Source organism: Pseudozyma flocculosa (assembly GCF_000417875.1).
Source record: "Pseudozyma flocculosa PF-1 unplaced genomic scaffold scaffold00016, whole genome shotgun sequence".
Lineage (NCBI taxonomy): Eukaryota > Fungi > Basidiomycota > Ustilaginomycetes > Ustilaginales > Ustilaginaceae > Pseudozyma > Pseudozyma flocculosa.
Genome location: NW_006920884.1, coordinates 258,497 through 277,283, shown reverse-complemented (window position 1 = coordinate 277,283; position 18,787 = coordinate 258,497). Strand labels below are relative to the sequence as shown.

The 18,787-nt window shown below is 65.7% G+C and overlaps 8 protein-coding genes across 8 annotated transcripts; 4 read left to right on the top strand and 4 right to left on the bottom strand.

The window, feature by feature from the left end:
- Positions 1–154: 154 nt before the first annotated feature.
- PFL1_04774 (uncharacterized protein) lies at positions 155–3,007 on the bottom strand (the record flags this gene model as incomplete). Its single annotated transcript, XM_007882302.1, has 3 exons — positions 155–212; positions 348–1,309; positions 1,454–3,007. 3 exons carry the CDS (start codon positions 3,005–3,007, stop codon positions 155–157), a joined length of 2,574 nt encoding a protein of 857 aa, XP_007880493.1.
- A 462-nt stretch (positions 3,008–3,469) lies between these two features.
- On the top strand, positions 3,470–6,198 carry PFL1_04773 (uncharacterized protein; the record flags this gene model as incomplete). The annotated part of the gene is made up of 3 exons (XM_007882301.1): positions 3,470–5,683; positions 5,814–5,898; positions 5,996–6,198. 3 exons carry the CDS (start codon positions 3,470–3,472, stop codon positions 6,196–6,198), a joined length of 2,502 nt encoding a protein of 833 aa, XP_007880492.1.
- A 236-nt stretch (positions 6,199–6,434) lies between these two features.
- PFL1_04772 (uncharacterized protein) lies at positions 6,435–7,820 on the bottom strand (the record flags this gene model as incomplete). The annotated part of the gene is made up of 1 exon (XM_007882300.1): positions 6,435–7,820. The coding sequence occupies one exon, from the start codon at positions 7,818–7,820 to the stop codon at positions 6,435–6,437; it is 1,386 nt and encodes a 461-aa protein (XP_007880491.1).
- A 1,032-nt stretch (positions 7,821–8,852) lies between these two features.
- Positions 8,853–10,165, top strand: PFL1_04771 (uncharacterized protein; the record flags this gene model as incomplete). The annotated part of the gene is made up of 2 exons (XM_007882299.1): positions 8,853–9,341; positions 9,494–10,165. 2 exons carry the CDS (start codon positions 8,853–8,855, stop codon positions 10,163–10,165), a joined length of 1,161 nt encoding a protein of 386 aa, XP_007880490.1.
- Positions 10,166–10,390: 225 nt separating this feature from the next.
- Positions 10,391–11,272, bottom strand: PFL1_04770 (uncharacterized protein; the record flags this gene model as incomplete). The annotated part of the gene is made up of 3 exons (XM_007882298.1): positions 10,391–10,424; positions 10,548–10,581; positions 10,714–11,272. 3 exons carry the CDS (start codon positions 11,270–11,272, stop codon positions 10,391–10,393), a joined length of 627 nt encoding a protein of 208 aa, XP_007880489.1.
- A 797-nt stretch (positions 11,273–12,069) lies between these two features.
- Positions 12,070–15,549, top strand: PFL1_04769 (uncharacterized protein; the record flags this gene model as incomplete). Its single annotated transcript, XM_007882297.1, has 1 exon — positions 12,070–15,549. One exon carries the CDS (start codon positions 12,070–12,072, stop codon positions 15,547–15,549), a length of 3,480 nt encoding a protein of 1,159 aa, XP_007880488.1.
- Positions 15,550–15,840: 291 nt separating this feature from the next.
- Positions 15,841–16,665, bottom strand: PFL1_04768 (uncharacterized protein; the record flags this gene model as incomplete). The annotated part of the gene is made up of 4 exons (XM_007882296.1): positions 15,841–15,897; positions 16,026–16,041; positions 16,182–16,209; positions 16,377–16,665. The coding sequence occupies 4 exons, from the start codon at positions 16,663–16,665 to the stop codon at positions 15,841–15,843; spliced, it is 390 nt and encodes a 129-aa protein (XP_007880487.1).
- A 649-nt stretch (positions 16,666–17,314) lies between these two features.
- Positions 17,315–18,070, top strand: PFL1_04767 (uncharacterized protein; the record flags this gene model as incomplete). Its single annotated transcript, XM_007882295.1, has 2 exons — positions 17,315–17,506; positions 17,642–18,070. 2 exons carry the CDS (start codon positions 17,315–17,317, stop codon positions 18,068–18,070), a joined length of 621 nt encoding a protein of 206 aa, XP_007880486.1.
- Positions 18,071–18,787: the final 717 nt, after the last annotated feature.

The following is an 18,787-nucleotide window of genomic DNA, read 5'->3' as shown; positions in this document are numbered from 1 at the left end:
GCTATGGCGAAGCTGCTTTTTCGTTGGACGCGGGCAAGCGACCATGTACGACGACTCGACTGGGGGAAACAAGCTGGATGACGAGCCGACGAGCCGGCACGGCCCGGTGAGGGGAGGCCAGGCCAGGCCAGGCCAGGCCAGGCTAGGCGGGCGACTACCTCCTTCTCCTGCCCGACGTGGCGTACCCGCGCTGCGCTTCGCGGCGGTTGCGCCTAGAGCCGCGAACAGACCCAGAGAAGGAAGCAGAGGAGCGAACAGACAAAAGACGGGGTAAGCTCTCCGATCTTCTGCTTCTGGAGCCGGACGCACGTCTCGGGCACGGCACGGCAAGGCACGGCAGCACTCACCTGGAAGCGCGGACGTTTGCCTCTTCGACCTTTTGCAGGTCCTCGTCCGAGAGGCGCTCGAGGAGCGGTCCAAACTCGCGGCTCTCGACATAGTCCCGCCACACGCCCTCCATCGGCCTCGCGCCCTTGGACAGGATGTCGCGCACCACGAGCGACGCAGACGCCAGCCGCTGCGCCGCCGATGGCCGTGGCTCTTCGTCCCCCGTCGCCGCCGCGGCACCCGAAGCGCCGCTCCCCCCTCCAACACCACCGGCAGCGGCGGCGGCAAGGCGCGATGAAGTCCTCGTCGCTCCGCCTGCACCGCCCACTACTGGCGTAGAGACGGCCGGTGTCGACGTCGACGTCGGCGCAGGCGTCGTCGAGGGCTCGCGCGTCGGCGCTGCCGTGCCCGCCGCCGTGGCCGGGGCGGTGAGGTGCAGCGTCTCGACCTCTTCCGTCTCCGAGTCTTGCCCGTCGCCCGCCTCGGCCGGTTGCGCTGCCGGTGTTGGTGTTGGTGTCGGCGTCGGTGTGGGCGTGGCCCGCGTCGTGACCGCCAGACCTGCCTCTTGGCCGCCGCCATCTTCGTCTTGCTGCATGGCCGACGTCGGCGTCTGGACCTCGACGTCGGTGCCCTCGCCCTCGTTCTCGCTCCTCGGCGTCTCGGTGCCAGACACGGTCGCCGTGCCCTCGAGCCTCCGCCGCATCTTTTCCGCCCGCTCCCGCAGCACCTCTTCGCCCGCCTCGACAATCTCGGCCTCCTTGTCCCGGAACAGCTTGCCCGTGCCCAGCAGGCCCAGCTCGAGCGCGGCGCGCTTGTGGTTGAGCAGCTGCTCGCGCACCGAGTTGGAAATGAGCGAGAGCGCCTCGCCCGTCAGCCCGAGGTCCTTGCAGAGCTGCGTCGCGAACGACTCGGGAGTCAGCGGCGAGCAGAGGTCCCACTCGAGCCGGTCGCGCAGCGAGTGGCGCAGGATCTGCACCTCGTACTGCGGTGAGTGGGGCGCGGATGGTGGCCACGAGGAGAGAAAAGGGGGGGGGGGGGAGTCCAATCAGCTCGGTCGGTCACTTTGGTCGACTCAGACAGGCTCTGGCCCACACCACGTGCAGCTTCGGGGCGCTTCGCCACTTACATCGACAATGACCCTCATGTCGTCCTCGATGGTGCCGAGGCCCTCGCCCGTCTTGAGGCGCTTCTGCATGCGCAGCCGCCAGTCCTTCTGCTCCGGGTCGAGCCGCGCCAGGCCCCAGTCCCACTGCCTGGCCTCCTTGACGTCCTCCTCGTCTGGGTCGTACTGGGCCTTTTCCTCTTCCGTGAGGGCCAGCTCGCCCTCCTTTGCCTCGAGCCTGGCGGGGCTCCAGATGCCGCCGGCTGCGGGTTCCATCTCGATGTCGGCGACGCCGATGGCCTCTTCGACCTGCTGCGTGATCATGTGGGCGATCTGCGCCTGGTACGGCTCGAGGGGCAGGTCGAGGTCCTCGAGGAGCAGGCGGGCAAAGTGGAGCGGCGAGATGAGCTTCTCGTTCATGTTCCAGGTGAAGGTGTCCTTGATGCGGTGGGTCTCGGTCTCGAGTTCGATGCGGATGGGGACGAGGACCTCGTTGCGGAGCGCCTGCTTGTGCAGCTCCTCATCGTCGTGGTAGAGGTGGGCCGTGGGGCGGAACATGCGGCGCGCCACGACCTTGTTGCCCGGCGGCGGCAGGCCGAGGTAGGATCGGAAGCCCTCTTCCTCCTCCTCCTCCTCCTCATCGCCGCCAACCTGCCCCTGCTCGTCTGGCAGCCCAGAAGGCGCAAAGCCGTCTGGCGTGTCGAGGCCGGTGAGTTTGCGCTTGAGGCCGCGGGATGCCTGGGCGTCGTCGTCGGTGGGCGTTGCGGCTGCGAGTTCGTCGTCAAAGTCCTCGCCCGAGTCTTCGGCCTCTGCGTATCGGATGTAGCCGGCAGCGGCCCTGCGCCTCGAGGTGCGGTTGGTGGAGCGGAGGAGGCTGGCAGCAGAGGCGCCTGGGGTGCCGTAGTCGAACCGGGACTCGTGGAGTGGGGTCGAGAGCGGATCGAGGGGCCGTGCGAGCGGGTCGATGAGGTCGTTTGGCTGCATGGGCTGCATGAGGGTGGTGATGCCTGCACGCATGCGCGAGGGAAAGGTGGTGTAGATGGCCTGCGGGACGTGGCGGGCGGGGTGGGACGAGGTGCTGGGGAAGTTGGCGGGTAGGGGCGGGACGAGGGGGGTGAAGGGGAGGATGGGGGCGGCGCCCCTCGAGAGGGTCCAGGCCTGCGGGAGCTGGTAGGTCATGTGAGGTTGGGGTGCTGCGTACTGAGGATGCTGCTGGGGGTGCGAGTGGTGCGGCTGGTGGAGGTGAGGCTGCTGCTGTGGTGGTTGCTGGACGTTGAAGTAGGGGGTTTGGGGCGGGTGATGGCCTGCTGCACTGGCGGTTCTGCTTGGGCCGGGAGTGGCATGGGCAGAGTGGTGGGCCAGTTGATGGGGCTGAGGCGGCAGCTGGTGGTACTGGGACGTCCGCTGTGCCGCTGCTGCTACTGCTGCAGAGGGGGTGGCATGGTGCTGGTGCTGGTGCTGGTGCTGGCTGACGAGGCGGGAGGATGGTGTGGATGTGGCAGCAGTGGTGGGGGCTGGGGTGTGGGCGGGCGAGTTGTAGCTCGAGTTGCGGGCCGACCTCCTTGGACGGTCGGACATGGCGACGAGGTGGCGCTGGAGCGGACTGCCCTGCTCTGCTGGGCGCGACGGTGCAGGGTAGATGGGCGGCGGGGGGTGTTGGTGATGGTGGGCCTGATGGGATCTTGATGGCGAACGGCGAAGGGCAGATTGACACACGCCCACCCGCCCAGCTGCCAGGCCATCACGACGCGTTGAGGGCAGCCGCCGGTTTGCCGTCCTTTGCCGGCCGACAAAACAGGCGAGGCAGTCGACAGCGGCGACAAGAAGCCAACTAAGAATGTCGAATGTGGAGCGGTTAAGGTTGGGGCGGTGGGCCGACCTCTGCCTTTGCCCTCTCTCTCTCCTCTAACTCTCCTCTCCCTCCCTCTCCCTCTCCCTCTCCTGTAACCCTCCTCTCCCTCTCCCTTCCACCACCCTCTCTCTGCCCCTTCAATCCGCAGCATCGCTTCTAAAGCCATAGAGCAGCCTCCGCTTATCATCATGGCGTGCAGGCTCACGGCTCTGCCGAGGCCCAACACCGCCCGCTCGCTATTGCGACTTGGCCGCGCTTCACCTCACCTCGCCGCCAGCACCGCACCGCTACCATCACCATCCTCGTGCAGACAGACACCACGTCTCCGCCACCCTGCACGCTGCTTTGTCACTTCTAGCCCAAAGTGTTCCTCGCATTCCATAGACAGCTCTTCCGCACAGGCAGACGCACCCACCCACTCGGCCCACCACGGCGCATTCCACCCCTCGACCCACCGCTGCGGCGAGCTCGACCAGCACCACGCCGGCCAACAAGTCGTACTCGCAGGCTGGCTCGACTCGCTCCGCATCGTATCAAAGCACCTCGGATTCGTCGCCCTCCGCGACCACACGGGCTCAGTACAGCTCGTGCTCCAGGCCGACGGCGACGAACGCCTCGAGGCCCTCATCGCTTCCACCTCGTCGATGCCCCTCCAGAGCGTCGTCCTCGCAACGGGTCACGTACAGCTCCGCCCAGAGGCAGATCGCAACCCCTCGCTCCCCTCTGGATTCATCGAGATCCGTCTCTCGTCGCTCCAGCTCCTCAACCCGGCACGGCGCGACCTCCCCTTCCTCCCCTCCGACTCGCAGCATGCGGACCGCATCTCGCCCGAGGTCAGGGCACGCTACCGCTACCTCGACCTCCGCCGAAAGGCCCTTGGCGACAACATCCGCCTACGCAGCAGGATCGCACAGTCCATACGCACCCACCTCTACGACCAGGACTTTCTCGAAATCGAAACCCCAATCCTGCTCCGCAGCACGCCCGAGGGCGCAAGAGAGTTTCTCGTACCCACGCGGATAGCCTCCTCCCCCTCATCTACAGCAGGCAGTCAGCAACAGCAGCAACGACATCCCGAACCCAGCTTCTATGCCCTGCCGCAGTCGCCTCAGCAGCCCAAACAGCTCCTCATCGCATCCGGCGTCACCGATAGATACTTCCAGATCGCAAAGTGCTTCCGCGACGAGGATGGCAGAAAGGACCGCCAGCCAGAGTTTACCCAGATCGACCTCGAGATGGGCTTCGTCAGCGGCGGTCCTCCCTCTGCATCGAAGCACGCGGCGGCGGCAGCCACTGCGGCCGAAGTCGAAGTCGATGCGAGAGACGCCCAGGGCCAGTGGCGCATCGGAGGCCACCAGGTGCGCGATGTCATTGAAGGACTCATCGCGCGGATCTGGGCTGCGGCGGGTAAGGGCAGCCTCGACCATCTCTACGAGGATCCGGGGCGGAAGCGGGGCTTCCCCGTGCTCTCCTACTGGACTGCCATGACCACCTACGGCTCCGACAAGCCTGATCTGCGGTACGGCCTGCGCATTTCGGACATCTCGTCTGGCCTTCGACACCACGAGGACGCCGCCGAATCGCCGTCGCCATCCCCGGCCCAGAACGAGGATGTCGGCGTGGCGCTCGAGATCCTCCCGCATCACCATACTAACGCCGGCAAGCTGTCCAACAAGGAGCTCGAGGGCCTGCTGGCGCCGTTCCGGGGTCAGGTCGAGCGATTCCGGATCGCGTCTTGGCACAACACCAACGAACTCGCCGCGCTGCTGCTCAAAAAGAGCCAGAGGGTTCGCCACGCCCTCTCGCACCACCGCGACGGCGAGCTGCAGGCATCCGAGGTCGACGTGGACCGCCTCTCGAGTCACCTCGCCAAGGTGCTCGCCTCGTCGCGCGCCTCGGAGGGGATCGCGGCCGACGGCGATGGCGCGGTCGACGTCTTCGTGTCGACGCGCCCGTCCCCGCCAGAGGGCGGCTCGACGCCGCTGGGCGACCTGCGCAAGTCGCTAGCGTCGCTGCTGAGCTCCAAGGGGCTGCTGAGCGTGTCGATGAAGCCGCAGTTTGCGTGGATCACCGAGTTCCCGCTCTTCACGCTGGCCGACGAGGACAAAAACGAGCTGTCGCGTCTCTCTTCGGGCCCAACGGCGGCGGCGGCGGCAGCGGCAGCGGCAGCGGGAGGCGGCGTCGAGACGAGATGGCAGTCGTCCCACCACCCCTTTACGGCGCCCATGGCCGAGGACGCCCACGTGCTCGCCAACCGCGCGGGTGGGGTGGATGCGTCGCGCGTGGGGAGCGTGCGCGGGCAGCACTACGACCTCGTCCTGGACGGGCAGGAGATTGGAGGCGGCAGCGTCAGGATCCACGATGCGGCCATGCAGCGCCGGGTGTTTGAGGACGTGTTGAAGGTGAGTGTGCCACAGCGTCCCGGACGACGAGCGGTGGGGCCCGCCTTCCGCATCCTCGCCTCCGCGACCGTACTGACCTGTCGCACTCCATCGTTACTTCATCCTCCTCGTCGTGCACCATCCATCGCAGTTGACGCCCTCGGAGACGTCTAGATTCTCACACCTCCTGCACGCCCTCTCGTGCGGCGCACCACCGCACGGCGGCATCGCACTCGGTACGTCCCCATACCCTTCCCTCCCCCTTGTCTTCCCCACATTGGCTAACCTAATCCCCCTCACCTCGACTGGACTGACCGGCGGGGGACGTCACAGGCTTCGACCGGCTGATGGCCATCGTGTGTGGCGCCACTTCGATCCGCGACGTGATTCCCTTTCCGAAAATGGGCAGCGGCGTCGATCCCGTCTTTGGGAGTCCCTCCACCATCGACGACGAGGCCGGTTCGTCTTCGGACTCGACGACCGAGCTGACTAGGTCGGATGAGGTGCTCAGGTTGTACGGCCTTCGCCGGCTCTAGAAAGGCGGGCAGACGGTCAAGGCACATCTACCGGGCTCGACTGGCCATACCGCCGCACACGATCAACGGGCCGACACGACCGACGCACTTCGACGACGACGACGACGACGGAGAGTCACGAGAACCCAGGTATTCCTTTCCTACATTGCCCAACCGCCTCTAAGCAGGGAAAAAGCGCAACAACCACAAGGCAGGCAGGCATGATACAAGCGGGGGAACGAGCATCGAGGACCAGGTCAGAGGTGCGACTTGAGGCCGTGCTTGTCCATGAGCTTCTTGGAGACGGCGGAGCGGAGGTTGGCCTTGTCCCAGAGCTCGGGGGCGCGACGCAGCTCGAGCTTGCCGAGCTGCTGCAGGTGGACCTCGTCGGGCCCGTCGGCGTATCGCAGGGTGCGGAGGCCGGCCCAGGCGCTGGCGAGCGGCGTGTCCTGGCAGACGCCCTCGGCGCCGTGGGCCTGCATGGCCATGTCGACGACCTCGAGGGCCGACTTGACGACGGCCACCTTGGACATGGCAATGTCCTTGAGCGCTCCCTTTGCGTTGGTGGCGTCAATCATGTTGGCGGCCGACAGGACGAGGAGGCGCGCCTGGTCGATCTTGATGCGGCACCACGCCACGTTCTGGACGATGACGCCGTGCTCGCTGAGCGTCTTGCCAAAGGCCTTCTTGCGCTGGTCGGTGGCGCGCATCAGGAGGAGGTCGAGGGCGCGCTCTGCGGTGCCGATGGAGCGCATGCAGTGGTGGATGCGGCCGGGTCCCAGCCTGCCCTGGATGATCTCGAAGCCGCGGCCCCAGTCGAGGACGAGGTTCTTGAGGGGCACGCGGACGTTGTCGTAGATGACCTCGCAGTGGCCCTCGGGGGCGTCGTCGTAGCCAAACACCTGCATGGGGCGGATGACCTTGACGCCGGGCGCGTTGGCGGGCACAATGACGAGGCTCTGCTGCTTGTGGGTGTTTGCGTTGTCCGGGTCCGACTTGCCCATGACGAGGTGGACGGCGCAGCGCGGGTCGCCAGCGCCCGAGATCCACCACTTGTGTCCGTTGACGACGATCTCGTCGCCCTCGCGGCGGATCGAGGTGCGGATGTTTGTGGCGTCCGACGAGGCGACGAAGCGCTCGGTCATGGCAAAGGCGGAGCGGATCTCGCCGTTCATGAGGGGCCGGAGCCAGGTGTCCTTCTGCTCCTGGTTGCCGTACTTTGCAAAGACCTCCATGTTGCCCGTGTCGGGGGCCGAGCAGTTCATCGACTCGGAGGTGAAGTGGGAGCCGCGGCCCATGATCTCGGCCATCATGCCGTACTCGAGGTTGGTGAGCGGGGTGCCGACGTCAGGGTAGTGCTTCTTGGAGAGGAAGAGGTTCCAGAGGCCCTGGGCCTTTGCCTTTTTCTTGAGCTGCTCGACAATCTCGGGGACAATCTTCCAGCGGGTGGCGGGGTCGGTCGAGACCTGGGCGTGGTAGAGCTCCTCGGCCGGGTTGCACTCGTGCTCGACAAAGTTGATGACCTTGATGAGGGTCTGCTTGCCAAAGGGCGAGAACTTGTCCTGCACCAGCGCCCACGTGGCGGGCGAAATGTACTTTGTGATGAGGGCATCGCCGGTGAGCGGGCCGGTGGTGAGCGACATGATGGCGAGACGGGGCGGGGGGCGAAGCGAAGCGTGTGGGTGGCGAAGGGGTGAAGGGGAGGAGAGAAGGGGTAGGGAGACGGACGAGACGGTAATGGGCTTCTAGAACGAAGGCGTGAAGGAAGAGGGACGTCGAGTGTGGGGTAGAAAAGCAGGGCGAGGTTGGCTATATAGGGCCAGGTGGCGGCTAAGGCGTCGATGGATTGCCGGAGCGGGCGAGGAAGGCGCAGAAGCAAGCAAGGACAAGCTGCGGACCGGGGTAGACGAGAAGGCGGGTCCGGCTCACCGAGGCTCTGGTTGGGCCGGTGGCCACCCACGACGCCTGGGCCACCGTCTGGCGCGCGCCTTGGCCTGGCGTGGCCTGCCTGCCTTTCTTCGCTTGGCCCAGCGGCCGCTGGCGGCTGCCCCAACCCAACTCAACCCTAGCCTGGTCTGCCTGCTTGCCGGCGTGTTGGGCTGTCAATTTGGCGCTGCCTGTCAGAGTCGCCCGCGCCTGCTGGCTGCTGGCGAATTTATCCGACCTGCAGGCCGAACAAAAAAGGCGGGGGGGCGAGCGGGGAGCGCAGGCAGCGGTCAGCCACCTTACCGGCCATTTGGCTGATCTGACCAAGCCGGCGCTGGCTGCCGGTTACCCGGCGCGCTTTTTGGCTGCGCTCGTGTGTTGCCTCTCTCTGACCAACCAACAAGTCAAGGCCCGGCGTCTCTCGTGCGGGTGCAAGGCGAACCGACCCCCCATCCCCTGGGCCTCCACAACTTGGCCTGGCCTGGCTGCTGCAGGGTTCTGGAAGGGCTGGCGTGGCTGGCGTCGGCCCGCTTTCTTCGCTCAGCTCTACCTCGGCGTTATCCTCTTGTCGCTCGCTGCTGCTCGCCACCCACACTACTCTTCCCTGCTCTGCCACCTGCCATCTGCCTCGACCATCGACCACCGGCACACCTACCCACCACCTGCCACGATACCATCTCCTGCATCACCCACGCCATAGATCCGTAAATACCCCGATTGGGAAAAGTCGCCACCCCTCGTCTGCGCCCATGACCTTAGAGACCGAGACCAGCACTGCCGCCGCCCACGCCGACGCCGCCGACACCCTCCAGCCTGCCTCATCTTCCACTACCTCGAACAACACAATCGACCTCACAATCACCTTTCGCAAGGACGTACATCGCCTCACCGATCTGCCAGCCGACACCACGCTCGCCACGCTGCGCAGCGTCATCCAGCAGCTCACCAACGTCGAGGCACCCAACCAGAAACTCCTCCCCGCCAGACCAAAGGGCATCGCCAACCTCAACCAGCCACCAGCCATCCACCACGATGCCGGCGGCGCGGACCCAACACCACCCTCGCTCGACAATGACCAGCGCACCCTCGCACAGGCCGGCATTCCCAGCGCCGGCCTCAAGATCATGGTCGTCGGCACCCCCTCCGAGGAGCTGCAAGGGATACAGCAGCAGGAGGACTACGCCAGGCGCAGAAACGGACCTCGCCAGTACCACCCGAGCATGCTGCGTGGTACAAGGGTGAGCACAGCCGGCAGCGCGGCCACTTGCTGCGAATGCGGCACAGCGCGGACAATCGACCAGAGCTGATCCCCCCCCCCCCCATCCTCTCTTGAACCTCGCCTCGCCTCGCCTCGCCCTCCTGCCCTACCCGCCCCTTGCACCGACGACAGCCAAGGAACACGGCGACGCCCGGGGCGAGCTTCAGCCCATTCGGCACTATCCAGCCCCACGCCTCGACGCCCGCCTCTTCGCCCCTCTACTCCAAGATTGTCGACTTTCTCACCCGCCTGGCAAACGACCCGGGCATCCTGCACATCTGTCGGCTCTACGACCTGCGGGTCGGCATCCTGACCGAGCTCCTGCCGTGGGAGAGTCCAGAGCTGCTGGGCCTCAACGAGAATGCCGGCCAGAGGGTCTCGCTGCGCCTGCGCACCGACGACGCAGAGGGCTTCCGCAACTACACCACCACGCGGCGCGTCCTCGTCCACGAGCTCGCCCACAACCGCTACGGCGGCCACGCAAACGACTTCAAGACGTTCAACAGCGAGCTCAATGCCCAGATTGCCGGGTTCGAGCAGCGAAAGGCAGAGGGCACCCACGCGCTCGTCGAGGGCGACGCCTACGACCCCGATGCCGCCGCCATGGCCGTGCCCGGCGGAGACGGCGGTGGCGGCGCTGCAGGTGGACGCAGACTCGGCTCCGGCTCCGGCTCCGGCTCGTCGGATGCGAATGGCGGTCCGACCAGCGTCAAAGAGCGGCGGCAAAGGATCCTCGAGGCCACGATGAGGAGGCTCGAGAAGGAGGAGCAGGAGATTGAAGAGTCTTGTGGCAGCGCTCGGTGAGCGTCGTTCCCGCGCCCGCTCTGGCGCTGCGGGACCGCAATCTGATGCGCCTAGATGACGATGACGACGACGCCTCGCGTTTGTTCGGGGGTGGGCTGTCTATTGTACATTTGCGACGTCGTGCCGGAGACTGAGGCCAGCCGGCTGGCCCAAGGCTGACTGGCGAGGAGTGAAGGCGGGAGAGCATGACCTGATTCGAGCATCGCCTTGGCCGCTTGAACGCCTTCACATGGATCCCTGCAGGATGCGCTGCGCCACCCTGTCGTCGTGGCAAGAAGGGTGGCCGGGGGAAGGAGGAAGACGGGTGGTCAGTCAGTCGGCCAGCTGGCAGGTGCTTCTGCGCCAGTAGTCTTGGCTGCTCTGGTCGCGCACGGATACGAACCTCTCCTTGAGACTCGAGTATGCGCTCATGATTGCTGCGGCAGGCGAGCGAGAGGAGGGAGGGTGCAAAGGGAGGGAAGGAGGAGGTGAGCATGCGGTTGAGGAGCGCCGCACGGCATCGGACGAGGGAGGGACATCGATCTCGGCAGCCCTGGTTGGACACCCACTCTGCTCGTTGATCTGGATCTCGTTTACGTCTGGGCGGGGTCTGGAGACGCGGGATGCGATGGTGGTGCTGTCGGTCTCGAGGATGATGCCGTCGTCGACGGTCTCGTCGAGGGCGAGTGTGACGAGGTCGAGGTTTTCGAGGATGGCGCGCTTCTCGACCTGGTGGCGTACGAGCATGCTTGTGGCGTCGTAGAACGAGTTGAGCAGTCCGGAGAGCATGAGCTCGTTTTCGGCAGCGGGACCGACGACGTAGAAGATGACGTCGAGCGACGCCTTGAAGAGGACGAGGTGCGAGTCGTACAGCACAATGTCGCCCGTGGCGCGCCGGGTCTTTTCGAAAATGGCCTTTTCAAACGCGCGCTGCTCCTTGAGCGTAGGGAAGGGGTTCTTGGTCGACAGCTGCGGCGTGCTCGCCGCCACGGCGTTTTGCTGCGCAGGCGTTGCGCTCGAGAGGAAGCTGGCGGCGTGCGGCGGCTGGTAGTATTTCGAGATGATGCGGTTGCCGTCCGAGTCGAGCACCAGCACCGCCGTCGTCGTGTAGAGCGTCAGGTTGGACATGGTGGCCGTGGCGGCACGGATGCTGTGGCAGAGGAGGGAGAGGAGGTAGGCAGCGAGCGAAACAGAGGGAGAGAGAGGGGGCAAGAGCGGGATCGATGGTGATGGTCAAGAGGCCTCTAGGCTTCTTCGGCGGGAGCTCCCCTCTGTGGCTGCGTTTGGGTGGTGGCCCAAGCTGGCCCTGGCCCTTGACCTGGCCCCTCGCGCTGGCAGAGCAACCAGGATGGCCGCTCGGCTCCGGATTGTGATAGGAAGCTGGCTGAGCCCCTGGAGTGGCAGGCTCCTTGGGCTGGCCAGCGTGTGGAGGCCGACTCCCGCACACGCCAGTCGTCTGGCTTGCTGGGGCTCCCCCCCCTCTCTTTTTTTCCTTGCTGGGGCGAGAGGCCAGGCAGGGTGTCGGTTGGACCCTCTCTCAATCCTGGCTTCCTTCTGGCTCTCCCACCTCCTTTCCGTCCCTCCATCTATCCTTTCTCCCCTTCCTCTCCTTCTCGCTGACGTAGCCCTTCACCGAGCGGTCAGTCAGGGCTTGAAGCCAAGAGGAGTCGCCCGACTACAGCCGCATCCGAAACAAGCCATCTTTCTCCACCTCGGCCCCGTTCTCGCTCCCTCCATCGCTCTGACCGCCTCCAGCAGAATAGCATAGCCCTACAGCCAGCCAGCCAGCCAGCAAGCAAGCATCGCACGACCCGAGCATCGCATCCGTACTATCCGATGAAGTCAGCCCCCGACGCACCGATACCTCTGCCCGCCGACTCCGCCCTCGACCTCTGCTCAGCGCCAACGATAGCCGCGCCGTCATCATGAGCTGGATCTCGAGCTTCGACCCTTCCTCGTCCACCTCCCTCCCTCCCGCAGCCGCAGCGGCATCACAGCGCCAGACTTCCGCGCCATCACATGGTATACAATCGAGCTTCGGCAGGGCAAGACCTCAACCCTACCAGAGACCCGGCCCCTACTCCTTTCGTCCGCCGAAGGCCCGCGCCGCTCCGCCTGCAGCATCCCTCCGGTCCGAAGACTCCCAGCCCAACGAGGGCACGCGCAGGAGCAGGCCGTGGGAGCTCGACGCGCCGCCCACCATCGGCGCATCGAGATCCAAGATACAGCCACGACAAGGCCAGCCCTCGTCTCTGGGCAGGTCGGCAGCTTCCGCACCGAGGCCAGGACCATCGTCCTCGTCCTCGTCCTCATCCTCGGCGCCACCAAGAGCACAGCCTGCCGCCAGCAGCTCGTCTTCGATCTCGAGGAAGCGTCCTCTCCCAGAAGAAGTCCGCGGCCCTCACTGCGACTTCAAAAAGGGCAAGACTCCCGATGTCGGCAAGCCCGCCAAGACGCATGCAGAGCGAGGGCCCAAGAAGCTGACTGAAGAGGAGGCGCAAGCGTTAAAAAAGGCCAAGAATGCGGCCAGGAAAGAGCGGAAACGGGCCAAGAGAGATGCCGCAATCGCATCGGCAAGAGCCTCCGCTGCAGCCACCTCGTCGGAACCACCTGCCGCGACTACAGCGGTAGCGAGCGCAGCCGCGAGCGCAGCCACCTCCTCGGCACCATCTGCCGCTACCACACCGGTGGCGAGCGCAGCCATGGTGCGATCACCACAGCGTCCCGCAGAATCGACGGGCCAGACTTCCCGAAACGAGCGATTCAGCAACGCCGCTCCAGTGACCTTGGACGAGATCGAAAAGCACCACGAACACTGGGACCAGGAGAAGAACGACTTTGTCCTGTCCAGGCTGCGGAAGTTGCAGCTCGAACTGGGCCTTTCCCAGCGTAAGGCGATCATCAAGCATGCCCGCAGAGACCTGCTCGCCTGGCATATCGAGCACAAGAAGGCGAAGAAGAGAGAGAGCGAATCCCAGGCAAGGGCGAGCACCAGCGGCAACAGCGGCAACAACGTGGCTGCCGTCGGGTCGCAGGTTCATCGTGCGCTCGGTAGGGCCGACAGCAGAGCTAGCAACGGCGCTGCCGCAGCTACGCGCACAGCCCCAACCACGCACGCACCAGCCAAGCCGACGATTCCGCGGCCGGTTGGAAGCGCCAGTGGGGAGCGCCAACACCAAGCGGCCCCTAATCCTCGGACGCCGACTGCACCTGCTTCATCCGTTCGGGAGCCTGTCCGTGAAGCGCCAAGCGAAGCCCAAAAGCAGGCTGCACCCGCCGCACCAGCCGCTGGCAGCGCTTCCAGGTCGAGCCAGGTGGCGGTTCCGCGCACGGGGACCAGCGCTGCGTCGACCTCGACATCGACGGAGCCGGTGCTCCCTCAGTCTCCTTCTCGGCCTACCGCCTCCTTATCAGCTTCGGACCAGCTCACGACAGTGGTGACTCCTGCTCGAGCATCTGCAAGTGCGTCGATTGTCCCTGTTGTCAAGCAGGAGCCTGAAGCGGCTGGGGACGAGACAATCGAGACGCCGCCCACACGCCCCACCCAGCGAAGCACCGTCGGTGCCACCCTCGGCTCCCTGTTGGCGGTCGGACCAGACCGCGCTGCGATCAAGCGGGCAGAGAAGGCTGCGCTTCAGCAGGATCGGCGCAACGGCGATGCATCAGAGGCCACCCGCCGGTCGGTCGAAGCTGCGTCAAACCCTCCGGTCGACCCGGCGCCGCGACTCAAGCTGGAGCCCTTGGCTCTCTTCGGCTCCGGGCTCCCGTCGCAGGGGCTGTCCAGCCCGGCAGAAGCGGAAAGGCTTTCGCAGCCGTCGGCCTCCGTTGGGAGTGCCCCAACGGCCCAGCGGCCGACGCCATCGACCGACGCAGCAGAGAATGCGGTCGCAGCGGCGGTCGAGCAGCCCTCGTCCCAGCCTCCGACCGCACTCAACGCCGCGGTCAATACTGCCGACGGCGACGACGACGACGATGACGACGACAGGCCACTTATGCTTCAGTCGCGAGCCATCGATTTCACCGAGGATAGCGACGAGGACGTGCCGCTGTGGCAGATGCGCGGCCGTTCCGGGTCGAGCGTGCCATTGTGGCAGGCACGAGCCTCGCCCAGCTTTGCAGAGACCAAAGCGCTGGCAACGGCACCGGATGAGAAAGCATCCGCCTTATCGGAGGCGCCGTCTACCTCTACCTCGGCCACGGCATCGACCAATGGCGGTGGCGCAGCTGCCTCTGTTTCAGTCAGCCTGGCGGGTATATCGCCGCTTTTGCCGGTGCCAAGCAGGTCTCGCCTTTCAATCGGCTTCCTCGCGCCCATCGCCAGCAGGGACTTTGCTCCGTCCGCAGACAGCAACCCGCGCATGCGCAAGGCCGCGTTCGACACGACCGTCGCCGTCTCGAGGGCGGGGACGCTGGCGTGCCTCGGCAACTCGACGCTGCCGGCGATCAAGACGGAGGCCAAGTTGTATCCGGCGCCCAAACCCGGCCTCGAGTTCCGCAGCACGCTGAGCGAGGCCAAGGACCAGATCGACGTGGTCCAAGACGTGCGCCGGCTGACGTCCAAGGTGGTCGGCATCGCCTCGTCGACGACGCGGGTGCTGGGCATCGGCCCGCAGCCGCAGCCGCACCAGGTCAGCCTGCTCACGGTCGACGACGGCGGACGGCGCCCGCGCATCTACCACCTCGACGCGCGGCCGCACCCGCAGGGCGCCTTTGCCATCTCGTCGTTCCCCAACACGGCCCGCGACGACCCGACGTCGATCAACTTTGCCACGGGCGGCAGCGACGGCGTGGTCAACCACTGGCGCTGGTCGTCGCGCGGCGGGTGCGAGGTCGAGCGCCTGCACACGATCCACGGCAACGTGGCCGTCACGGCGCTCGAGCACCTGGCGGTGCGGCACAACCTGCTGGTCTCGGCGTCGCAGGGGCGCGTAGTCGGGTTCGACATCTCGCAGCTCAACCTCGGCTTCACGTGGCCGACGTCGGAGCGCATCGTGCACCTGCAGCGCACGCCGCACCCGGACCTGATCCTGTCGACGTGTGCGCGGCGCGACTACGACCAGTTTCGGCTGTACGACGTGACGGGTCGCAACGGCCCCGTCAGCCGGTCGGTCATCTCGTTTGGGTGGCTCAACAACACCGAGGGCCGTACCCCGCTCGGCCGCGGCTGCTTCCACCCGACGCGGCGGAGCATTTTTGCCTATGGCAGCGAGGACGGCGCTGTGCGCGTGTGGGACATGCGCAAGGCGCGCGACCCGCTCCTGGTCCAGCAGGTCGGCGACGAGCCCATCTGCGACGTCGTCTGGAAGGGCGACGGTGGCGGCGAGGGGGCAGCGGTTGAGGACGTCATCTTTGCGGGCACGCCTAGGGGCATCAGGACGGTCGAGCTGGGCATCGAAAGGCGCTGAGCGGGCGCGGCGGCGACGACTCCAACGAACAGCATCACCAGGGAACCGCAGCACAGCCTAGCAGCATGAAAGCGACACCAACAGCAGCAGTAGCGGCAGCTGCCATATGGCTTCGGCACATGGCGCATTGATAGCAATCGACACGCCGCGCGCGAACTCAAGTCGCCGGCGTCTGGCGCGCGATCCGATCGGTGCTGTGTGTTGTTCACTCTGATTATTCGCTTGGCTTCGTTTCTCTGTGCCTACACGACGGGCGGGAGGACGACTCGAGGAGGACCGCCCCAAGGGGCTTTAGTGGTGCATGGCCTCGATGGCGGCCTTCTTTTCCGCCTCGGTGAACATGCGAGGCTGCGAGCGCGGGGGGCGAGGCAGCAAGAGGTGACGATACGGGATGAGGTTCGAGGCGAGAAGAGGCAAAGGTCAGTACGGGACCACGCTGCGCTACGGTCGGTAGCTGTCGAGCAAGGGGGACTTACGGGAAGGTTTCGCTCCCTGTTGCACGGCACGGCGCGACCGGGAAGTGAGGAGGAAAAGAGGAGCAGAAGACGGGTCGTCAGTCTGAAGCTGCTGAGCGGCACGGTGGAGGCTTTGAGAAGTGGCTAGGCGCGGGAGGGGCAGGCGGGGACACGTACCACTTGGTGCCGTCCTCGAACATCGGAGCTGTAGGAAGAGGCGGGTGTGTGGGGGAACACGGAGGATTGGGATGTCAGTGTTCTGCGCTGGACGACTTGCCGGCCACACTGAAGGCACGGCAGAGAGGTGCTCGACAGGCGATCGATGGAGCAGGCAGGTGATGGTCCCCGCCGCCCGGTGTGACGACGACTCACGTCTGTGCGGGTCCGGGTGCTGGATCTGCTTGAGTTCGGCCTCTGCCTTGTCAAAGAGCTTGGCGAGCTGGCGCGGGTTGCGGACGTTGCGGTGCTTTTCAAACTCGACGCGGATCTCGATGGCGCGGTCCCTCCATACGTCGCGGCGGATGCACCAGTCGAGCGAGTTGCGCAGGTAGCGCCGGTAGAGGGACTTGACGTACGACTTGTGCGCCGCGCTGAAGCTCTGGCCCGCCGAGGCCGAGGCCGAGGCCGAAGAGGCGTTGCGGAGGAGCGCGGTGGCGAACATGGCTTGTTGTGCTCGCTCCGTTGATGAGGGGAGGGACGGTGCGGGGCGTGGTAGGACGAGGACGAGGACGAGGATGAGGTCGGCGGTGGTGAGGAGGTGGCCGATGCGGTGGAGCGGTGCGGTGGGGTTGCGGCAGAGAGGCGACGAGGTGCGAAGGCTGCGATTCTCGAGCGAGCCAGCCGGGCGCTTGTCTTGTACGCGACCTTTTGACCCCGATGGCAGGTGAGCTGACCTCTTCCCGATGAGACGGGACGAGTCGACCGGGCGGGTCCGGGATTTGCCACCCGATGTCGACCTGCGCCAGGCCAGGCCTGCCCATGACCTCAGCTCCACCTGCCGTCAGCGGGCAGGCCGGGCGGGCGAGTCCTGCCTGCCGCGCGCGGTGACAGAGGGCGGGCCGGTTGCAAGGGCGGCGAGCGAGTCAGCGCAAATGCCGCCTGGCAGTGGCCGGCCGGCATCCCCACGCCCGCCATCAGATTATTTCCTTCCAGCCACACGGCCCGTCTCACCTTCCCTCTCGACTACCACCACTATCAACGTCCATCGACACACCACAAGATCCATCCATCTTCTGTCGATCGCACATAGCAGCACAACTCGCACGCACACGCACACGCACACAAGCACAACCACACACGCTTCGTCCGCCATGTTTAGGAACTCGCTCGCCCCCATTGCCCGCTCGGCCGTCGCCTCGACCTCGCGCGCCGCCCAGTTCAGCAGCGTCGCCCGCCCGGCCGTTGCCACTGTCGCTCGCTCCGCCGCCAGCCCCTTTACTGCGACCACTCAGCGTCGCGGCTACCACGAGAAGGTCATTGACCACTACGAGAACCCCAGGAACGTGAGCATCGCACTTCGGCCTGCTGCCGCGCCGGTTGCCACATATCGATGGCCACCCCTTCTTCGACGGCCGAAGCTGACTCCCACCTTGCTCTTTTTTTCTTCTCCTGCCCCTCGCTTCTTTGCCACACCACAGGTCGGCTCGTTCCTGAAGACCGACAAGGACGTCGGCATCGGCCTCGTCGGTGCGCCCGCGTGCGGCGATGTCATGAAGCTTTCGATCAAGGTCAACGAGGATGGCATCATCGAGGACGTCCGTTTCAAGACGTTTGGCTGCGGCTCCGCCATTGCCAGCTCCAGCTACATGACCGAGCGCGTCAAGGGCATGACGCTCGAGCAGGCCGGCCAGATCAAGAACACCGAGATCGCCCAGGAGCTCTGCCTGCCCCCCGTCAAGCTCCACTGCTCGATGCTCGCCGAGGACGCCATCAAGTCGGCCATCAAGAACTACAGGAGCAAGCGTGAGGCTACCGGCAACCGCGCCGCCGGCCACATCGACGTCACCCAGAGCGCCGCTACGGGCGAGACGACCGCCACCGCCCACGTCGGATCTGGCGCCGCTTAAACGGAGGGTTGGCGTCGTGGCATCTTTGCCTGTCACTGCGGTCCGCCGGGCCCGTCTAATCGACCCGCTTCTCGACCCTTCGACCGGCCGGCCTCAGCCCTCGCTCGCTGTACTAGTTTATCAGCCTAGGTCGTCGCTGCCGCACACCGCGGCAGCCGCTCCTTGACCAGGCCATTAGCGCCTCTGGAGTCCTCTTTCGCTCCCCTCCCTTGTCTTCTTGTAGTTATACCTTTGGCACCCGCATCTCGTCGGTTCCCCTACGTCACACGCTTCCCACACACACACACACACACGCGTCGCAGAGGCTGCGGCCACGAAATGTCCATGCCCATTGCGCACACGACCAGCGCACATAGCCGATCCAAAGGTCTTGTGGAAACGAGCGGCGGGTCGTGGCGCTTGGGCATCTAAAGAGCCGAGTCTGACGAGCTGAGTCTGGCGGTCACGTCCGAGCTGCCGCAAAGCAAAGAGGAAGCTGAGCACCCTCGTATCCGTACCCGGTTCGGAGCCGGTCGCCGCCGACGTCGACGCTCTCTCGTACCGTATCGTACGACCGACGACGGAAGGGACGGACGGGATGGAGGTGATGATGGCGGCTTACCTAAGAAGAAGAAGGACGAGACACGATCGCAAAGCCCGCGGATGTTGAGTTGGCAAGAAGCCCGGGCGGCCCAAGAAGACGAAGGATGACCTCGACCTGCCATATGCGGAACGTCG